The 18,566-nt window shown below is 43.5% G+C and overlaps 1 protein-coding gene and 1 pseudogene across 1 annotated transcript in view; one reads left to right on the forward strand and one right to left on the reverse strand.

The window, feature by feature from the left end:
• Nucleotides 1–2,049: 2,049 nt before the first annotated feature.
• Nucleotides 2,050–18,566, forward strand: part of LOC126293151 (acetylcholinesterase-like) — a 95,394-nt gene continuing 78,877 nt past the window's right edge. Inside the window, exons 1-2 of the mRNA XM_049986626.1 lie at nucleotides 2,050–2,138; nucleotides 6,217–6,354. Of these exons, the coding sequence (XP_049842583.1) occupies nucleotides 2,085–2,138; nucleotides 6,217–6,354 (192 nt within the window). The 5' untranslated portion in view covers nucleotides 2,050–2,084. The remainder of the gene's footprint in view (nucleotides 2,139–6,216; nucleotides 6,355–18,566) is intronic.
• On the reverse strand, nucleotides 4,485–4,600 carry LOC126291586 (5S ribosomal RNA; annotated as a pseudogene).

Here is an 18,566-nt window from a genome sequence, read left to right on the forward strand (position 1 = left end):
GTTTCGCCACTTCACTATGTACAGAATCTTCTTCGATGACATCACTTTCATGCGAAGGGCCCGGATCGCTCTCCAATTGTACCGCCTCCATTTTCCGTTTGTTTAACAGGGTGTACCAAAGCTCTCACGTACTCATTGATTTTCGATGATGTTACAATTTGCGCTAGGGACCGCATCTACCTTCTTTCGAAGTTAGCAGGCAACTACGCTGTTATGCGGCGGCTCGTTTCGGCCCATTCAACATCTGTCCTTCAAGTGTAACGAGCGAGTAACGGAGTTTATATTTCATACCTGCCACAGCAAATTTGTGTTCGTGGCGTCTCTATTCTAATTCTAACGTTTGACTTACACTATACGTATTCGATTCGGAATATCGTTTCTACGTCTTCCGTTATCTCTACGTGAGCCGGCCGCGGTGGTCTCGCGGTTCTAGGCGCGCAGTCCGGAACCCTGCGACTGCTACGGTCGCAGGTTCGAATCCTGCCTCGGGCATGGATGTGTGTGATGTCCTTAGGTTAGTTAGGTTTAAGTAGTTCTAAGTTCTAGGTGACTGATGACCACAGCAGTTTAGTCGCATAGTGCTCAGAGCCATTTTGAACTATACGTGGTAAACATTATGAAGACAATTAATAACATTTGTGAAATACAACTTGTTTGCGGAAAACATAATAATCTTCTAAGTCGCCAGTTTTTCCACGACAAACGACTATCAACAACTCATTATATGCATAATTGTTGCAACTGATTGCCGGGATATATTTACAAAATGGTACGCCCAAACTTTCAGGAAAGATTCCTCACAAACAAACAAAGAAAATATGTTATGTGGACATGTGTCCAGAAACGCTTAGTTTCCATGTTAGAACTCATTTTATTACTTCTCTTCAGATCACATTAATCATGGAATGGAAACACACAGCAAGAGAACGTGCCAGCGTGACTTCAAACACTGTGTTACAGGAAATGTTCAAAATGTCTTCCGTTAGCGAGGATACATGCATCGACCCTCCGTCGCATGGAATCCCTGATGCGCTGATGCAGCCCTGGAGAATGGCGTATTGTATCACAGCCGTCCACGACACGAGCACGAAGAGTCTCTACTTTGGTACCGGATTTGCGTAGACAAGAGCTTTCAAATGCCCCCATAAATGAAAGCCAAGAGGGTTGAGGTCAGGAGAGCGTGAAGGCTATGGAATTGGTCCGCCTCTACCAATCCATCGGTCGCCGAATCTGTTGTTGAGAAGTGTACGATCACTTCGACTGAAATGTGCAGGAGTTCCAACATGCATGAACCACATGTTGTGTCGTACTTGTAAAGGCACATGTTCTAGCAGCACAGGTAGAGTATCCCGTATGAAATCATGATAACGTGCTCCATTCAGCGCAGGTGGAGGAACGAAACTAAAATGAGCTGTAACGTGGAAATTAATCGTTTCCGGACAAATGTTCACATAAAATCTTTTCTTTATTTGTGTGTGAGGAATGTTTCCTGAAAGTTTGGCGTATATATATATATATATACATGAAATGTGTGCGTAGTGTAGAGGTACTCGCTTTGGTGAACAAGATCTCAAAATATGTCTCTCATAGAACATGTTTGGGACCAGCCCTGACGTTAACTCCTTCTCAGTCACAGCATCCATCATATCAAGACCCAGTTACAACAGTTGTGGGCTATCTTAGTCAGGAGGGGCTACAATGGCTTTATGATACAATTTCCGAGCGGATCAAGGCCAGAGGTGTGCAACATCATGCTCATGTGGGGTCATATCACCACTGAAAAGTACTTATCATATAAAATGAAGCTTATGACTCCTTCCTACCGGAAAAAAAGTCACGTAAAGTTTCTGCGATTGTAGTTCATTACTGTGTTATTAAGTTCTGTTGGAAAGCATCAGAATGCTGATAACCGTCTCTTATCTCCTCATTTGACGATAACGTCGAGCGAGAGTGGCTGATTATCTTGACTGGCATTAACACTTGACTAAATTTTGAAGCACTGCTTTCTGACGACGATAATGCAGATATCGTCCACAAACACTCAGTCGACATCCTGTCATCAAAGAGAGCACTGCCGTTACGTAATGTGGTGTGCTGCCTACGTAGTAGCTGTAGGCTTCGCCCTCTGCAATGCGCAGGTAAGCCATTACTGTAGTTGAGGACAATAATTTACTGTGTCACATCGACTTTGAATAAACATCTCGTCAGTGGGTGGAATCAACTTACTGACCTACGTATAAACTATTTGAACATTTAGGGTATTAAAACTCGCCTCGGCGTCTGAATTCGCTTAAGCTGTAGCGATTGACAAGCAGATCGTTGAAAGACTATAATCGTACAGGCTGTCTTCCTCTATCACTACACAGCAACCTTCTTTTTCGTTTCATACTTGAACTACAACATGAATACCTGCCTCCGTCAATGAATAAAAAGACTACCACTCGACGACTGTATGAAAGGAAGCATGATACTGGAGTGCCACCTGTTGACTCTCATTAAAATTAGTGTTCCGCCATTTGAGTTGCAAACTTTGAGCAAATGATTTATAGTGAATGTTTCCTAGTAAATTACTGTAGTGTGTATGATCGTAAGAGCCAGGCACTTCCCGGCAATTCTGTGTCACGTGAGGAGTTTGCAAGTACTTTCCAGCAGTTTATAATTTTGTAGGAAAAATCTACCATCCAACCGTTGACAAATGCAGCCTTGGCAACGAGTTGGAAGAGGCTACAGTGGGTGTATGTTATTGAGGGAGACTAAATATACTTAATGTGGTACCGGAAGACCGTATTTCATCTTAACCTATTATCTTTACGGTTACTGCGCTATGCAACTAAACAATTTGGTCACTTATTCCGGGGTCAATCTAAGGAAAATATATCGAATTGACGACATGTCTCAGGAAACCGTTATCTTCCTTAATATAATGAAAAAAAACAGAGCTTGAACAACTGTTTTATTAATAATGTGTGGACTCTATGTTGCTAGCATATCATCTTCAGATCTCAATACAGAGAACAACTGGACATCGGTCGTATGGTATCTTTTGTACGACAATGCAGTGCTTAGGTTAATCCGAATTACGATGCAATGGTCCTTCCGACAAGCACGTATTTCCGAAAGAACAGGCACTGCGACGGCTATATCCGTTATAAAATACATGAAATGTATCCGCAGTTGCGAATATGGACAACCATCAACGGTGTAATGGAATCATGACAGTGAAACCTATGCTGAACCGGGGACTCGAACGAATTTCCCGCCTATCGCGAGCGGTCGAGTTACCATTTGACTATCCCTCCACGAGTCACGGTCAGACCGAAACTTCCACATACATGTGTTATTCCGAATTACGATCAAGTGTAACTGCATCGAAATTCGGAATAACATAGGCACTGCACTATTGTATTTATATACCGACACCGGGCAAGCGACTTTCAAGTAGAATGTCTTTCCTGTACGGGAATATGCATAGCGGATGTACGAATACAGATCGGTGACATTCGGTTAATGACATACGAAAACTTGGGTCTAGCTATGATTTGTGCTGGGATACTCGCATGGGAAGACAACAACGCGCTATAAACGGGATATTCGGGTTCGAGTCCCGGTCAGCCACAAATTTTCACTCTCTTCATTCCATTATGCAGCTAATCGCTGTCCATGTTCGCAACTGCAAATATATTTTATGTACTTCTTCTTTGACTTCTTCCAGCAAAAAATTCATAAATAAATAAATGATAACACGACCAAAGTGCAGCTGTTCTCCATATTTCTACATTGAGATCCGAAGACGATACGCTAGCAAGATCGAAACTGATAACCAATAAAAAAATAATGATCCGGACGGTAAACAAGATATTTTTGTACAGATTACTGAAGGAACATTAGTTCTATGTATCTGTACTTTAAATTATATCCATATTCTGAAACATAAGGTCATGTTAGGACGCACACGTTTATTCAAGAGAGCCACTTTGGACAGCAGTGGAAGATGTTTCTCCGTTTGGCAATAGAAACCTGTCATATTACTTTCGATATTTGTTCAGATCCAAAAGAATTTTAGAAAAGGGTAAATTCGTTGAGCTCCGCCAGCAGTGACCCCTTCCATTACATTTTTGTGAAATCAAAATCAATAATCAACTGACTGGCTTGATGCGGCTGGCCACTATTTCTTCTCCTATGCTACTCTCTGTCTGAGAAAGGTCTTACATCCGATGTCCTCAGTTATTCGCTGTATATATTTCAATCTGTGTCTCCCTCTAGTATTCCCCAAAGTCTTCAATCACTCCGTCTTCAGGCCACAAGTGGCCCAACGGGACCATCCGACCGCCGTGTCATCCTCAGCTGAGGATGCGGATAGGAGATGCGTGTTGTCAGCACACCGCTCGGCCGGTCCATATAACGGTTTTCTGTGATCGGAGCCGCTATTATTCGGTCGAGTAGCTCCTCAATTGGCATCACGAGGCTGAGTGCACCCCGAAAAATGGCAACAGCACGGCGGCCCGGATGGTCACCCATCCAAGTGCCGGCCACGCCCAACAGTGCTTAACTTCGGTGAACTGACAGGAACCGGTGTAGCCACTGCGGCAAGGCCGTTGCCCGGCCCCCGAAGTCTTGACGCATGTTGAATCACCATGTCTATTCATCAAGAGTTTTCCGCTTATATCTGTTGTCTCAAGCCTGTTGTGAGATCTTTGTTTCCAGCATCCACTCGTAGTTTCACATCTAGGACGGTTCGGTTTGATTTCCTTCCAGGTTTCCCACAGTCCATAACTGATTTCCATGAATTGCTCTCCTCCAGCAGTCTAGTCATAGAAAATTATTTTTCAAATTAAAGTCTTTGTTGCATACTCGTACATTTCTCTTCGACAAGAATGACCTCATTCACTGTGCTACACTGCGTCGTACGTCATCATCCATCTCGCGTTATTTTGCTTCCAAGGTAACTGAATTCGTATACACCATCAAATACATGGTCTCCAAGTTAAATGTCAAATTAATAGATAATTTCACTTTTGCTGTGCCTCAGTACTCTATTGCATTTTTTGCTTTACTTATAATCCATTTTACGAGAACAGTAAACCGTTGCTTTCATTTGACAGATCTTGTAATTCCTCTTCACTTTTTCTGTTCTGAGGGCAGTGGTCGCCGAGCGGTTCTAGCCGCTACAGTCTGGAATCGCGCGACCGCTACGGTCGCAGGTTAAAATCTTGCCTCGGGCATGGATGTGTGTGATGTCCTTTGGTTAGTTAGGTTTAAGTAGTTCTAAGTTCCAGGGGACTGATGACTTCAGAAGTTCAGTCCCATAGTGCTCAGAGCCATTTGAACCATTTTTTTCCTGTTTTACACTTTCTCTCCCCCCCCCCCCCCCTATCCCGTTTACCCTATATAATTTCTCAATAAGGGAAACTGTTCGAAAAAACAGGCTAAGATAGTAAGTCCCTTTTGAAGAAATAACTGTTGTAACGTCTAGTAAGATTAGGGATTCATCCGAGAAGTTAATGAGTCCATTCAATATCTGTCATCAAAGGCGAATTCCTCGTTCAAGGTAAGTAAAGTAGAGCCGAACAATAATTATACTCTGACATATATCGCGAAAAATGGGAAACCTACGCCACTGTTTCGCTAACGAGATACCCTTCCAAAGAACTCAAACTCGGCCCTAATGGGCCAATCAACATTAATTAACTACTCTAGCCCGCGAATGTCAAGCAAACGTTCCTAAGTTGGCAACGAAACTTTCCAGATCGTTGAAGGCATAGAAAAGTTATATTACATATTTTCTACCTATCTGTTATGGGCACGTGAGCATGTGTACTATAGATTCATTTTATCCTTTCATATGCTCGGTTTTACTTACCACATGGGCTGCAGCTATGTTGACTCACTGTTCATCTGTGACAAGAGCAGTGGGTGCTATTAATTTGAGGCTGTGCGTAAAATGCTGCTGCACTAATGTGACCATTGGTCAAACTGAGACAGCAGCACAAATGATATGATTGTCGTGTTATAGTTAAAGAACAGTTATTGTATTGGATATGAATAGATGTTACCTATTTCACAGCTCAGACGAAGTATAGGAGGCACGGTAATTCGATTGACCGGTGGAAGGGAAACAGTGTATGGCACATCTGCAACTAGCCTATGCAATAAATGAGTGATTTGGTTTGCCACAAGAGTGAGATCCCTCACACACCTTTCACTGTGTCTCTGCAGGAGGCCGACTACGCCACTGTGCGGGTGTCTGGAGGTCTGGTGCGGGGCTACAGGACTACCAGCGTCCGCGGTACGCCCTACTGGAACTTCCAGGGGCTGCCCTACGCTGCGCCTCCAGTGGGGCCCTTGCGATTTGCGGTGAGTTCCTCAACTAGAAGGAAAAGCGTTCCTTTCGTTGTCTCCTCGTGTTAACATTTTTTGTTCCAGTGTACATGCACATTCATGCTGTTTCACTTTTAATTTTCATTTTCCGCCTTGCTTTCTTCATCCTCTGGTGGTAAAAACTAGGTATTATGAAATAACTAATCTATTTGTTTCTAAAATCCCAAATCATATAGGTAACAGTATGCATTTCCAATAACTTCTTCATCCAAATTCCTGGTGTATAATTTCTGTTTGCCTTTAGATGAATAGAAACGACCCGCAAACGCTACTCTAATTAATTCCAAATACGATCGTTCGAATGGGTGTTGGAGCATCAGGTCGATAAGTGGTGCACAGCTATATGAAATTCTTTGCACGGCAATGTAACGAACTTCGATTGACGAACAAGAACATTATCGCCCTTATAACAAGAAGACTGAAGTCCAGTTTGTTGTCACAGCGTGAGACGGTTGCCGAAGTGTCAAGATGTAATATCTAGATTCACTTTGCCACCGACGAAATGTAGGGGCTACGAATAAAACTGGAAAATCAGATCGTCACAACATCTTCATAGATAGAATTTATGTAAATACCTTTCGCCGTATTATCGCTAATTCTACCAGCATCCATACGATGAAGAAATGATCAGAGACTAAAAGCGCCCTAAATTTTCTTGGCCAGCCGAATGGTCGAGCGGTTCTAGACGCTACAGTCTGGAACCGCGCAACCGCTACGGTAGCAGGTTAAAATCCTGCCTCGGGCAGGGATGTGTGAGATGTCCTTAGGTTGGTTAGCTTTAAGTAGTTCTAAGTTCTAGGGGACTGATGACCTCAGCAGTTAACTCCCATAGTGCTCTGAGCCATTTGAACCATGTTTTAAATTTTCTTCCGTTGCCGTACGGACCAGTAACATTTCGTCTTTACTTCCAAACTTCGGAATGCATTCTTTATATCGAAAAATAGCCTGTAAATGACAGTGGGGCGATTCTCAGCGTTCTATTACCGACCTGTGTATCAGAATAGCAACTGAAGTCCTACAGAGTATTTAGCAAGGATGGCGGTTGGGTTGCTCCAATAGTGAGGTTTAGATTTTAGTAGTTGCTATTAGACTGGGTGGTGGAGAGAAGGTTGGGTTTAGAGTCTTCAGATCTGTGTACACTGCGCAGTACAATTAAAGAGTCTCTCTCTGGAAACAGCGTAACTGTCTCCCATTGCAACGTAGAATTCTGAAATTTGATTCAAGGAGCTTACAACCTTCCTCTGTAAGAGTCTAAACATAGGCGAGGTTGGGTAATGATATTAGATTGACACCAAATTTCACCGTGATTCTGCCCAACGTCATTTCAAACACTCTTAAACACATTTTATCTGTCCTGTTGCAAAACGCATTAAGAACTGTAGTTGTCTACAGCGAAATGTGTGAGAACGACCCTAGGGAACGGGTCGTTGCATTAGCGTCATTTATGCCACCTCCTGAGGCCTTTTCATGTCGATTGCCAGCGGTGATGTGCCTGAAATATTTTTTTTTCCGCCCACCCATAACGAAACAGCGTGCTTTCAACTCTGGCTGTCGCAATTCTGACCTCCATCGCAGAGACGTCAAAAGAGCTGCTGAAAACTGGCTATGAACGAGTGCGACGACCATCCCATCGTGTGACATGAACACGGCGACGTTAGGCAGAATTCTGGTGTAACTTTGGTGTCAATGTGATAGCATTAAACCACTTAACACCTCACATGGACTTCTCAGGTCTGGCCCTTTTTTCTCGCATGTGTCGACACCTTTCAGTTTGGAGCGTAGCCGCGCCCGATGCAGACGTCGCATGGCGCCATACTTTTGCATAGATACAAACAATGGTTATAGGCACCTTGAGTCAAATTTCAGACTTTTTCGTCGTAATTTGAGACAATGAAGGGTGTTCGAAAAGTGACCCTTTAATAGTGTTATACTGTGTAATTGTGTAAGAAACAATTCATTTCAGTATCGAACTACGTATCATAATACGGTAGATGTGTGGTATTCGTTCCTTCTTACACACATGGTACTATGCGTCAGGAAACTGTCTTCTGTAGTTCCTTATGGATAGAATGGCGTGTTTAAGCAACTTCATTGACCTGAAAATGACCATATTTGAGCGAAAGGTATCAGGTTGTAAAAAGGAATATGCAAGTTTGAAAGTAAAGTAAATGGTAGAAGTTTGGAAAAGCTTTTTTATGCCTCCATTATCCGCTTAATAGCAGTCGGTTTTTCTTTGTTTCATGTCTCTTCTACGACGTTTTTTGTCGCCAAACTGCAACTTTAACATTTCAAAGAGGGGCGTCGTTCACCCATGAAGTTTTATTGTTAGTTCACCACTTCTTTCATATCACTGGCACTTTATCATACAAGTAGATAAGACTCGAACACTAAATGAAGTAAGAGTGTATTTGTGCAGTCACTCATATTAATTCAAAGACCGGTTGAAATTCGCCTTCACCAGGGATTTTCAACGTATGGTAAAATTCATATTTTTGGATAAAAGTTAACAAATTAAATGGCATTAATAACTACAGATACATGAATGTGATCTCCAGTATGTGCTCTAAAGAAAAACTGGCGAAAATAGATTTTCTGAACTATTTTTTTTTTACAAAAATAATGGAGGATCCAAGTCTACCAGTGCCAGTCACTTCCAGTAACCACACAGAATCGTACTTGGCCTCCATCTATCCGTTCACCACTAACATTCACTGGCGACGCTCGTGTTGCGTAATTATTGTTCATTGTTGCTGCAACTACCTCCACAGAATTAGAGAAACAACGCACCAAGCAGCTGTACACTAATCGTTGGGCAAACTGCAACTTCCAGAAAGATTGACCCTTATGAACTTAACGATTACTTTGTATAAACTGTAAGGTCATTGTTACACTGAAATCACCCAACAAAAGAACGGTTAAATGCGGTTTATTATTTCAGACATTAACGCCAGAAGGTGCAGTTTCACGTGCGGGCGTTTGCAAATTGATCAAAATTATCAGTATCGAGAAAATGAATATGTCAATCACTGACATTTTATTTTGTGTATATCGTCCTACTGTAACACCAGTTCATATGTGGAATGAGTGGATTTACGCGACTTACGCGCTGACGAGAGTGCACTTGACCATCCAATGTTCCCACTGCATACAATAAACATCCCCGTGGTCGCGAGCTCATTGTGGACTGTACAGCTTTCCCCACAGTGTTAAGTGGGTGCTGCAGCGGTTATTGAACTGTCCGTTGCGCTCGTTGACACCGCTTGTAAAGGGTACTTTTATGAGCAAGCCTCGATGCTTGCACTTCGCTGCTCGCACATCATATGTCGCTGCTCGCCGGTAGCCATGATACACTTATGCCGCAACTTTGTTGCTTGCTGCTCACTGATGGCAGTTAACCTAAAGCTGTTCACATAGCTAGCAAGGTGCTAATGTCAAACACAGGACTCGTGGACTGACCTTGAAGAAGCCAGCCATGGGTCAACTTTCAGAACATGCGGCGATGGTCACGGTGTGCAACACGTACCGAATTGGTATCATCGCGTAGAGAGGGTGGTAGTGAGCAGCTGGGTGAGAAGGTTAAGTAAACTGGAAACACTCAGTGAGCTTGTTTCGTCAGTACGGAGCCATGCTCGCTAGCACCAAGTAGTGAGGCGCCAGCATAAACACACCCTTAGTCACTGAAACAGAAACCACAAATAATCGAATGGTATCACCGCTTTGCTCAGTGGCTAAAAGTAGCGTTTCCAGATGCGTCCCGTTACATCTGTTACAGCCGCTACCTCGATGACAAACTCTGACAGCCCACACCAAAACGATAAGCGCCTTGTTTGATGAACTGGGACGCCATTGTGTACTGCTACACATTGTAATTAATATTAACTGAACACCCCAATTCGTCGTACTAGTAGGAAATGTAAAAGAAAATCTCTGCATCAGTGAACTTTTGAAGCTGAAACATTAGCTCTCCTCAGACCACTCGGTACTCGAAATTTTGTTTGTATGCAGCTGGGTATAGGTGAAAAATTTTGTTATAAGAACAATGGGCATCAATTCTTTCTTGACAACTATCACATTTCGAACTGTTATTATTGTAAGGAAAAACTCCATTCGAGTGGACAGATCATCATTTGAGAGCGGAGCGTCATCTTCAGAGTCACTGGTCCACTGGTGCCAGGAGACTGGAAAGGCTTCTACTTACACTATGTGATCACAAGTATCCGGACGCCTGGCTGAAAATGACTTACAAGTTCGCGCCGCCCTCTATCGGTAGTGCTGGAATTCAATATGTTGTTGGCCCACCCTTAGCCTTGATGACAGCATTCATTTTTGCAGGCATACGTTCAATCTGATGCTTCAACCTTTCTTGGGGAATGGCCGCCCTTTATACACGGAGTGCTGCACTGAAAAGAGGTATTGGTGTCGGTCTGTGAGGCCTGGTACGAAGTCGGCGTTCCAAAACCCAAAGGTGTTCTATAGGATTTAGGTCAGGACTCTGTGCAGGCCATTACATTACAGGGATGTTACTGACGTGTAATCACTCTGCCACAGGCCGTGCATTATGAACAGGTGCTCGATCGTGTTGAAAGATGCAATCTCCATCCCCGAATTGCTCTTCAGCAGTGGGAAGCAAGAAGGGGCTTAAAACATTAATGTATACCTGTGCTCTGATAGTGTCATGCAAAACAACAAGGAGTGCAAGTCCCCTCACGTAATTCTCCCCCATTTTTACTTCAGTCCCATTAATTTCAACATCGATGGCACATTTGTTTGATTCTACAGTTACGACAAAATGTTTTGGCCGTTATGCCGTCAGCCTGGTATCTGGGGGCGTTCGCTCCTTTCGCCGCTCTACGGCCATGGCTTGCCAACTGTTGGAAGTATTTGCGTTGGGCTTGTTAAAGGCAATAGTTAGGAGTTGTTCATCAAAGTCACCCCAACGCTTGAGTTGGTGTCCAGATCAGGCGGTGAAAGAGCTGCTCAAAACAAAAATTTCAATAGCGGAGCTATGAAGTCCGAGTCGCTCTCAGTCCGTTTCAGTCAATGCCGCCGCACCATCCTGTAATCAGATTTCCCATAAGGTAACTTCTCATAAGTTCTCACTGCTAAAGGCACCAACAAAAAACTTTATGTGTTTTTCTGTTATAAATATGACTTTTTTAATGTGTTTCATAACGGTGGCTGGAAGGAGGTACCTTACCCCTTTCACCCATTTCAATTCGCAGTAAATGGAGAATCCACTATCAGGAAATTATAGCACACGTACCCCTCCTGCAAGCAGGCAGAGATATCTGAATTGTTTGTGCAAAGGGATGAATTATAAAGAGTGAGGAAAAATTGCTACCCTTCGACGTCGGCAAGTGATTCCTCACCTCGATTCTAGACAAAAGTTTGTCTAGGAAAATCACATCGGGTGAATTTGGAAAACTACGTATGAAAACAAGGAGCTGGGCCACTATCAGATCGTGCAGTGCATCGGAATCTACAGGGGAACGTGTATCACCCAGCACTACCATATCAGCAATCGTAGCTCGCTGAGTAGACTGCCGAGACATAAAACCCTTGTCCACCATGGAACTATGGTTGGAATCCAGGTCAGGTTCCCTTTCTAATTCTGTGAACTTTTCTTCCCGATTTTCCGTCCTGTGTAAGCAGGACATCTTTTTGGTACAAGACAGTACCCTATCACGTGATAGTGGTATTAATTAAATGAATGCATCTGTCTACCAATTGCGCAGCGCACAACCATAATTGGTCCTGTCAAGTTCATTTACGGCGGCTTCCCAATGGTGCACACAAACGATAAATAAATCGATATGCTTTTGGTGCTGGGTGCATCCGATTAGCCAATCTACTGTTGCTGGCTGTGCACATGCTCCAACGGTACTCTCAAATCAGCCACCCAAATATAAATATTTTTCGTCGCCTGGGAGAAGTATTTGAGTTCTTCTGCATCTTCTGTATCTTTTGCGTATGAGATGCAGCCTTTCCCTCTGTCCGTGACCTTAAAAACGAGCAGCGTTGTCACAGTTTCATTCGTTGAGTGTCATTTCGCCCAAGTAGCATCATAGAGAAACTATTACAGACGACTATCGAGACATGGTTTATCTGACAACAGTGTACATAATTCACTCAGCATCCGCCTTCACAGCTCGCTCAACGATGGAATTTTTGAGCCTACTACTTCGTTACAGTATTGTGCGATCTGAAAGATCAACAAGCGGTTGCTTGCACGAATATACTATACGATCAAGGGGTTCCGAGTTTAAGTGATTTTGACGGTTTCTGCTGACTGGGGCGAGACGAAATGCAGGTGGCGCGGATGCAGTATGTAATTTACTAATTTACTTGCCCCTCCAGCCAGTACTTTTGCTGCTTGTTGCTATAATGTTCCAGTTGGTACGATCGACAGTTAATTTTTTTTAGAGGGAGGCTGAGATACAGCATCACCGGTGGATCACGGTCTTACTGTCTTGGTGGATCGTAAAAGTGTTCTATCCTACAATTATGTCTTTCCAAAGACATCACTGGAATGCATGTTGAAGGTGTGGCTTGAAGTCCCGTACCATCCTCGGATATTGGAAGTTCAAAAGTCAGGCAATCGGTAACATAACCCACAGTGGTGTTTTACGACGGTCGACACGTATCGAGTGGTCAATTCAACACTGACGATTTATTAGTGGTCGTGACAGGTCTATCGTTAACCGTGGTCAGAATCGGATTCCTCAAAGATGGTGAGAGGAACAGGGTGGCGGTGCCAGTGCACGGGACCTGTGGTGCTGTTCTTTTTTGAGCCAGTGACAGTGTCACATAGGGCTTCCACTGTGTCAGAGACACCTTGACTTCTCTCGTATGGATGCCTTCAAAGTGAACATGCCCTTTTCCTCATGGAGGATAACTACCCTATTGAGGGGAGGCGCGTGTATTCTATGTTGAAGCGCCTTATTCTGCAGTCGTTGAAGGCTCTGCATCCAGAAGGCACTAATTGCAGCCTACGCAGTACAGCCATATGTGGGAGATGGGTGGACAACCATCCGGTACAGCTGGAGCTCGGTGTCAAGGTTGAGTTCCTAGCTGGTGAAGACTGGGTACAATGCTTTTATCAGCTTGTGTCCGTTTTGGATAACGTATTCTGCTTGTCGATGGAAGAACAGATTTTTTATTCATCTCAACACTTAGATGTTTGGTATCGGAGGACCATTGGACCTGGACACCTGCAATAGTGATGTTTTGGCGGAGGATGGGACGCCGTTTAGTGAAGAAGACTGCTGTAGTTTTGGCGGCATTGAGGGAAATCTAGTTTGAACGACTCCAGATTACTGTCGCGTCCACCTGCCTCTGGAGACAAGCAATAAGTTGGACCATGTTGAGACTGGTGGTATAGAACGCCGGCGTATTGCGCCAGTTCGCGATGTGGGTGAACTGGCATATCGTTAACATAAACGTTAAAGGGGTTGGAGACAACACAGAGTGTTGACCTTGCTGAGCATTCAAGAAAGTCTTATTGTGGAGGAAATTATCGACGATCTTCACATAGATGGCGGGTATGGTCGTCTGTGTTAGCACGATTGCCCTGCCAAATCTTGTCATATGCGTTTTGCAGGTCCAGGAAAACCGTTGGCGTTGACATGGTGGACTTCTACATGTACATACATACTCCGCAATCCACCATACAGTGCGTGGCGAAGGGTTCCTCGTACCACAACTAGCATCTTTTTCCCTGTTCCACTCCCAAACAGAGTGAGGGGAAAATGACTGCCCATATGCCTCTGTACGAGCCCTAATCTCTCTTACCTTATCTTTGTGGTCTTTCCGCGAAATGTAAGTTGGTGGCAGTAAAATGATACTGCAGTCAGCCTCAAATGCTGGTTCTCTAAATGTCCTCAGTAGCGATTTACGAAAAGAACGCCTCCTTTCCTCTAGAGACTTCCACCCGAGTTCCTGAAGCATTTTCGTAACACTCGCGTGATGATCAAACCTACCAGCAACAAATCTAGCAGCCCGCATCTGAATTTCTTCTATGTCGTCCCTCAATCCGACCTGATAGGGATCCCAAACGCTCGAGAAGTACGCAAGAATATGTCGTATTAGTGTTTTATAAGCGGTCTCCTTTACAGATGAACCACATCTTCCCAACCTTCTACCAATGAAGACGACTATCCGCCTTCCCCACAACTGCCATTACATGCTTGTCCCACTTCATATCGCTCTGCAATGTTACGCCCAAATATTTAACCGACGTGACTGTGTCAAGCGCTACACTACTAATGGAATATTCAAACAACACAGGATTCTTTTTCCTATTCATCTGTATTAATTTACATTTATCTATATATAGAGTTAGCTGCCATTCTTTACATAAATCACAAATCCTGTCCAAGTCATCTTGTATCTTCCTACAGTCACTCAACGACGACACTTTCCCGTACATCACAGCATCATCAGCAAACAGCCGCACATAGCTATCCACCGTATCCAAAAGATCATTTATGTAGATACAAAACAACAGAGGACGTACTACACTTCCCTGGGGCACCTCCGATGACCACTCACCATCCAGGACAACGTACTGGGTTCTATTACTTAAGAAGTCTTCGAGCCAATCACATACTAGGGAACCAATCTCATACGCTCGTACCTTAGTTAGGAGTCGGCAGTGGGGCACCGAGTCAAACGCTTTCCGGAAGTTAAGGAATATGGCATCCGTCTGATACCCTCCATCCATGGTTCGCAAGATATCATGTGAAAAAAGGGCGAGTTGCGTTTCGCAGGAGCCCTTGGTGACATGTTCTGTGATCCTAAGGACTTAGAGCTCAGCCAATAAGTGGGAAGCGAACCCAAACTGTTCCAGACAGAGTATTCCAGTTGGACCCAGAGGATGGGAAACGCAGTGGAGGATCGAAGATTCTGGAACCTTTGTTATGATATTCAGAATGCTAATGGACCTGTCGGGTCGTAGGCTCCTTCGAGGGCTTGGAGAGGGCAATCATTTTGGCCTGCCTCCACTGTGGGGGAAAAAGGCCAGTTGTGAGAAAGCCGTTCAGGATGCGGGTAAATAAGACCAGTGGCTTGCGTGGGAGTTGGTGGTGGTGTTTGTTTAAGATGCCTGGAGACAAATGCACTCGCTTGCGACGGAGGATATGTTGTATTTCCGCTGGGGAGGTAAGGTGAGGGGCTGTCAAAGATTATCTTTGTCTCAAAATGGCAACTGCTGCCAGAATATTGGGTTCATTCCTGAGGTCCTGGATCACCAGTTGGCTCTGGGCCTTAAATGAATTGGCCAGAGTATCTCCCTCAGAGAGCATCAGAAGTTAAGCCATTCACTATGTGGATGGGATGGTTGGTCTTTACTGCAGTGCGCCATAGGGCTTGGACAAAGGGCTATTCGGATTTATGTTGGAGGTGGAAGGCAGACATCTTGTCCTCCCAATGTTCTGTTTTCCAATCTGAGAGCCAGTGGAGATGCTTCAGCGATGCTGATCCTGAAGATTACGAAACTGCTTCCACCGCCTGTAGTAGCAGTTCTTCTGGATTTTGAGTTCGCGCAATAGGGGAGACAAGTCATCTGCAGGGGTTAAACTCCTTGGGACAATGTACGTACAGGCCATCGTCGCCGTCTGTGTTTTTGTGTTCAGGTAATCAGCAGCCCTAACTAGAGTGGCAGGCGTTGTAGGTCGAGATGTTGCTAGTGATGTTGTTGAGGATCCTGGAAATTTGTCCAAATCAGTAATGGTCAAGGTAGAACGAATGACTAAAGACAGTGATTTCAGTAAGTGTAGTAATATAGGGTCGTCGTCAGAGGCTAGTTCATGCAATGTTTCCAACGAAAATTGCACTGTAATATTCTTGAAAATGGTCACATCCAGAACGTCCGGCTGGCACTCAGCGTGTGGGATCGCTTGGCTCACAGACCGACAGCGCCCGAGTATCTTACGGATCAAGGAGAAGTCCGATTAGCAACGCGAGAATGCCAAGCTGTGTGCTTGGTGTTCAGATCTGCCCCAACAATAATTTCATCAAATGATGTCAAGGTACAGAGGTCCACTTAAAGAAGCGGTAGATTATGGCTCAAATACGCTGCAGCAAAAGTTATAGCACCAAGGTGGGTAGAAACAGTGATCGCTGTAGCCTCTATATGTTCTAGTGGTTGGAGAACCTCGTGATTATGGACGAGTGTCTTATTTAGGAACACTGTCGGGACCCCACCTCGGCGATTGAGTGCATCAGTGTGATAGCAAATCACATTGCCGAGACGAAAATCGTCGGTGGGCTTCAGGTGGGTTTCTGAGACCAGTAAAACGTCCACGTGATCGTCGTAAAGGAAAGCGTTCAGTACAGTCTTCATACTTAGCATTAAAAATGCAGACAACTAGATCCCGAGGGGCTTGATGGTTGTGCGATGGGAAATTCGCCATTATAGCTAAATCTGTTCAAACAAAAAGGAATTCAAGAATAAATCTTCTATGGTTGATTATTACCACTAAGTGAGTTGTACTTTCAGGTAGTTTTATCAAAATTTAATCCTCATCTTTAGAAGGCGCGCACTAGTAATTGAGATGAGAAACTCTTAAAACAGACGCAGTCATGTGCACGTATTCGGTCTGTGAAGAGAGACCGGCTTGTTTTTAAAGCTAATTGAGCGTGTAGGCCGAGCTGGGCAGGGCCCACAGCTGGTCGTGCTTCGTGGTATCATCTGTAGATGGCAGCACACTTTGACCCTAAATGATTGGCGGACACTCTTCAGTGTGAGTAGCTCAAGTGAATGCAGGCTCTGGTCGCGTGGTCGGAAAAACACAGCTGTTGGTGTGAAACATGAAGAGTAATCCCAGCGTTTTGAAATCGAAACTGAAGAGTTTCCTCATGAATCACTCCTTCTGTTCTTTGAAAAATAAAGCTGATTCTTGTTGTATTGTTGATTTAGTTTACTTAAACTTATGGATTGACTTTTTTGGATTCATAAAGATTTTATTTTTATCTGTTATTACTTTTGTTTTGTAATTTCCTGTAGTGACATGTTCCATGACCTTGGAGATTTGCTCTTCAATTTGGTCCCAAGGAACTTGACGTGTGAACAAAATAAAAATACAGTTAGGCGCCATGGCTAATGGAGGGTAGAGAACAAATATCAAATGAGACTAAATGCAATAAAAGCTAAACACAACTAGTCACATAAAAGCCAGTAATATGGGTATAAAGACAAAATTAAGGGGAGTGCATGGTTTAAAACGTGCGCTTGATACCAAGTATAAGCTATTTTCACAAACGAAGGGTCTATAGGTAGGACTCATTGAGCGTTGTCAAACTTTGGTGTTGCGTTTTTCATAAATTATATATTTTGAATTACAGGGTGGAATGTGCACTCTGTGGTGAAAAATTTGAAATTTCACATAAATAAGCTGGGATAGTTAGAAAGTAGCTAAGTACACATAGTCAGAGATGTAGGAGAATACGTTGCTTTAACTGTTTACATTTATTAGTAATAGAGCAGTGCAAAGTAGTGTTTACCTGCACAAAATCATTGTTTACGAGCAAACTATTTAAGTTAGAGAAAATTCCTTGATCACTAGAAAGATGAGAAAATTTACGTGTTAACTGATGTATACTAAAAATATATAACTTCAAATTTACAGTTATTAAGTATGCTTCTGAAGTCGGAAATGTGTACCCTTTATTCACATGAATGCGAGTGGTCAAATAGCGCCAGCCATCTTGGTGCAGGACGTACAAATACAACGCTTTCGTTCGGCTGTCGGGACTGAGCGTGCAGCAGTAAGTCGCCTCTCGAGTGCATCGAAATTATTCTGTGTTGAGTGAGATGTGAATATGTGATATTTGCATGTGTTTCTGGCGAATACTCTGAAATAATTTCAAACTTCTTGTTAGGCGAACGAGTGTGACCCGTAAACTATAGTGCAGTTATTTTTGGGGTCTGAACGTTATTTTTGAAGGAAAACTCTTGTTTGCATTTGTTTAACTTTGTGACGAATTATCTTAAAGTGACAAATGTACTGGTTGGCTTATTGACTGTAGCGCAGTAAACACTTAAAAATCCAACAACGAATTCGGAGGCCCTCAAACAGAGACTTTATGATCTATAATTTATTATTCGTGATAATGCATTTGAAGCTTACGAGTTATAACTTACTGAACGCTATTTTTGGTAATCAACACGATAGCACCAACAGTTTTCT

The sequence above is a fragment of the Schistocerca gregaria genome, chromosome 1 (genome assembly GCF_023897955.1).
Source record: "Schistocerca gregaria isolate iqSchGreg1 chromosome 1, iqSchGreg1.2, whole genome shotgun sequence".
In the NCBI taxonomy this organism is placed as follows: domain Eukaryota; kingdom Metazoa; phylum Arthropoda; class Insecta; order Orthoptera; family Acrididae; genus Schistocerca; species Schistocerca gregaria.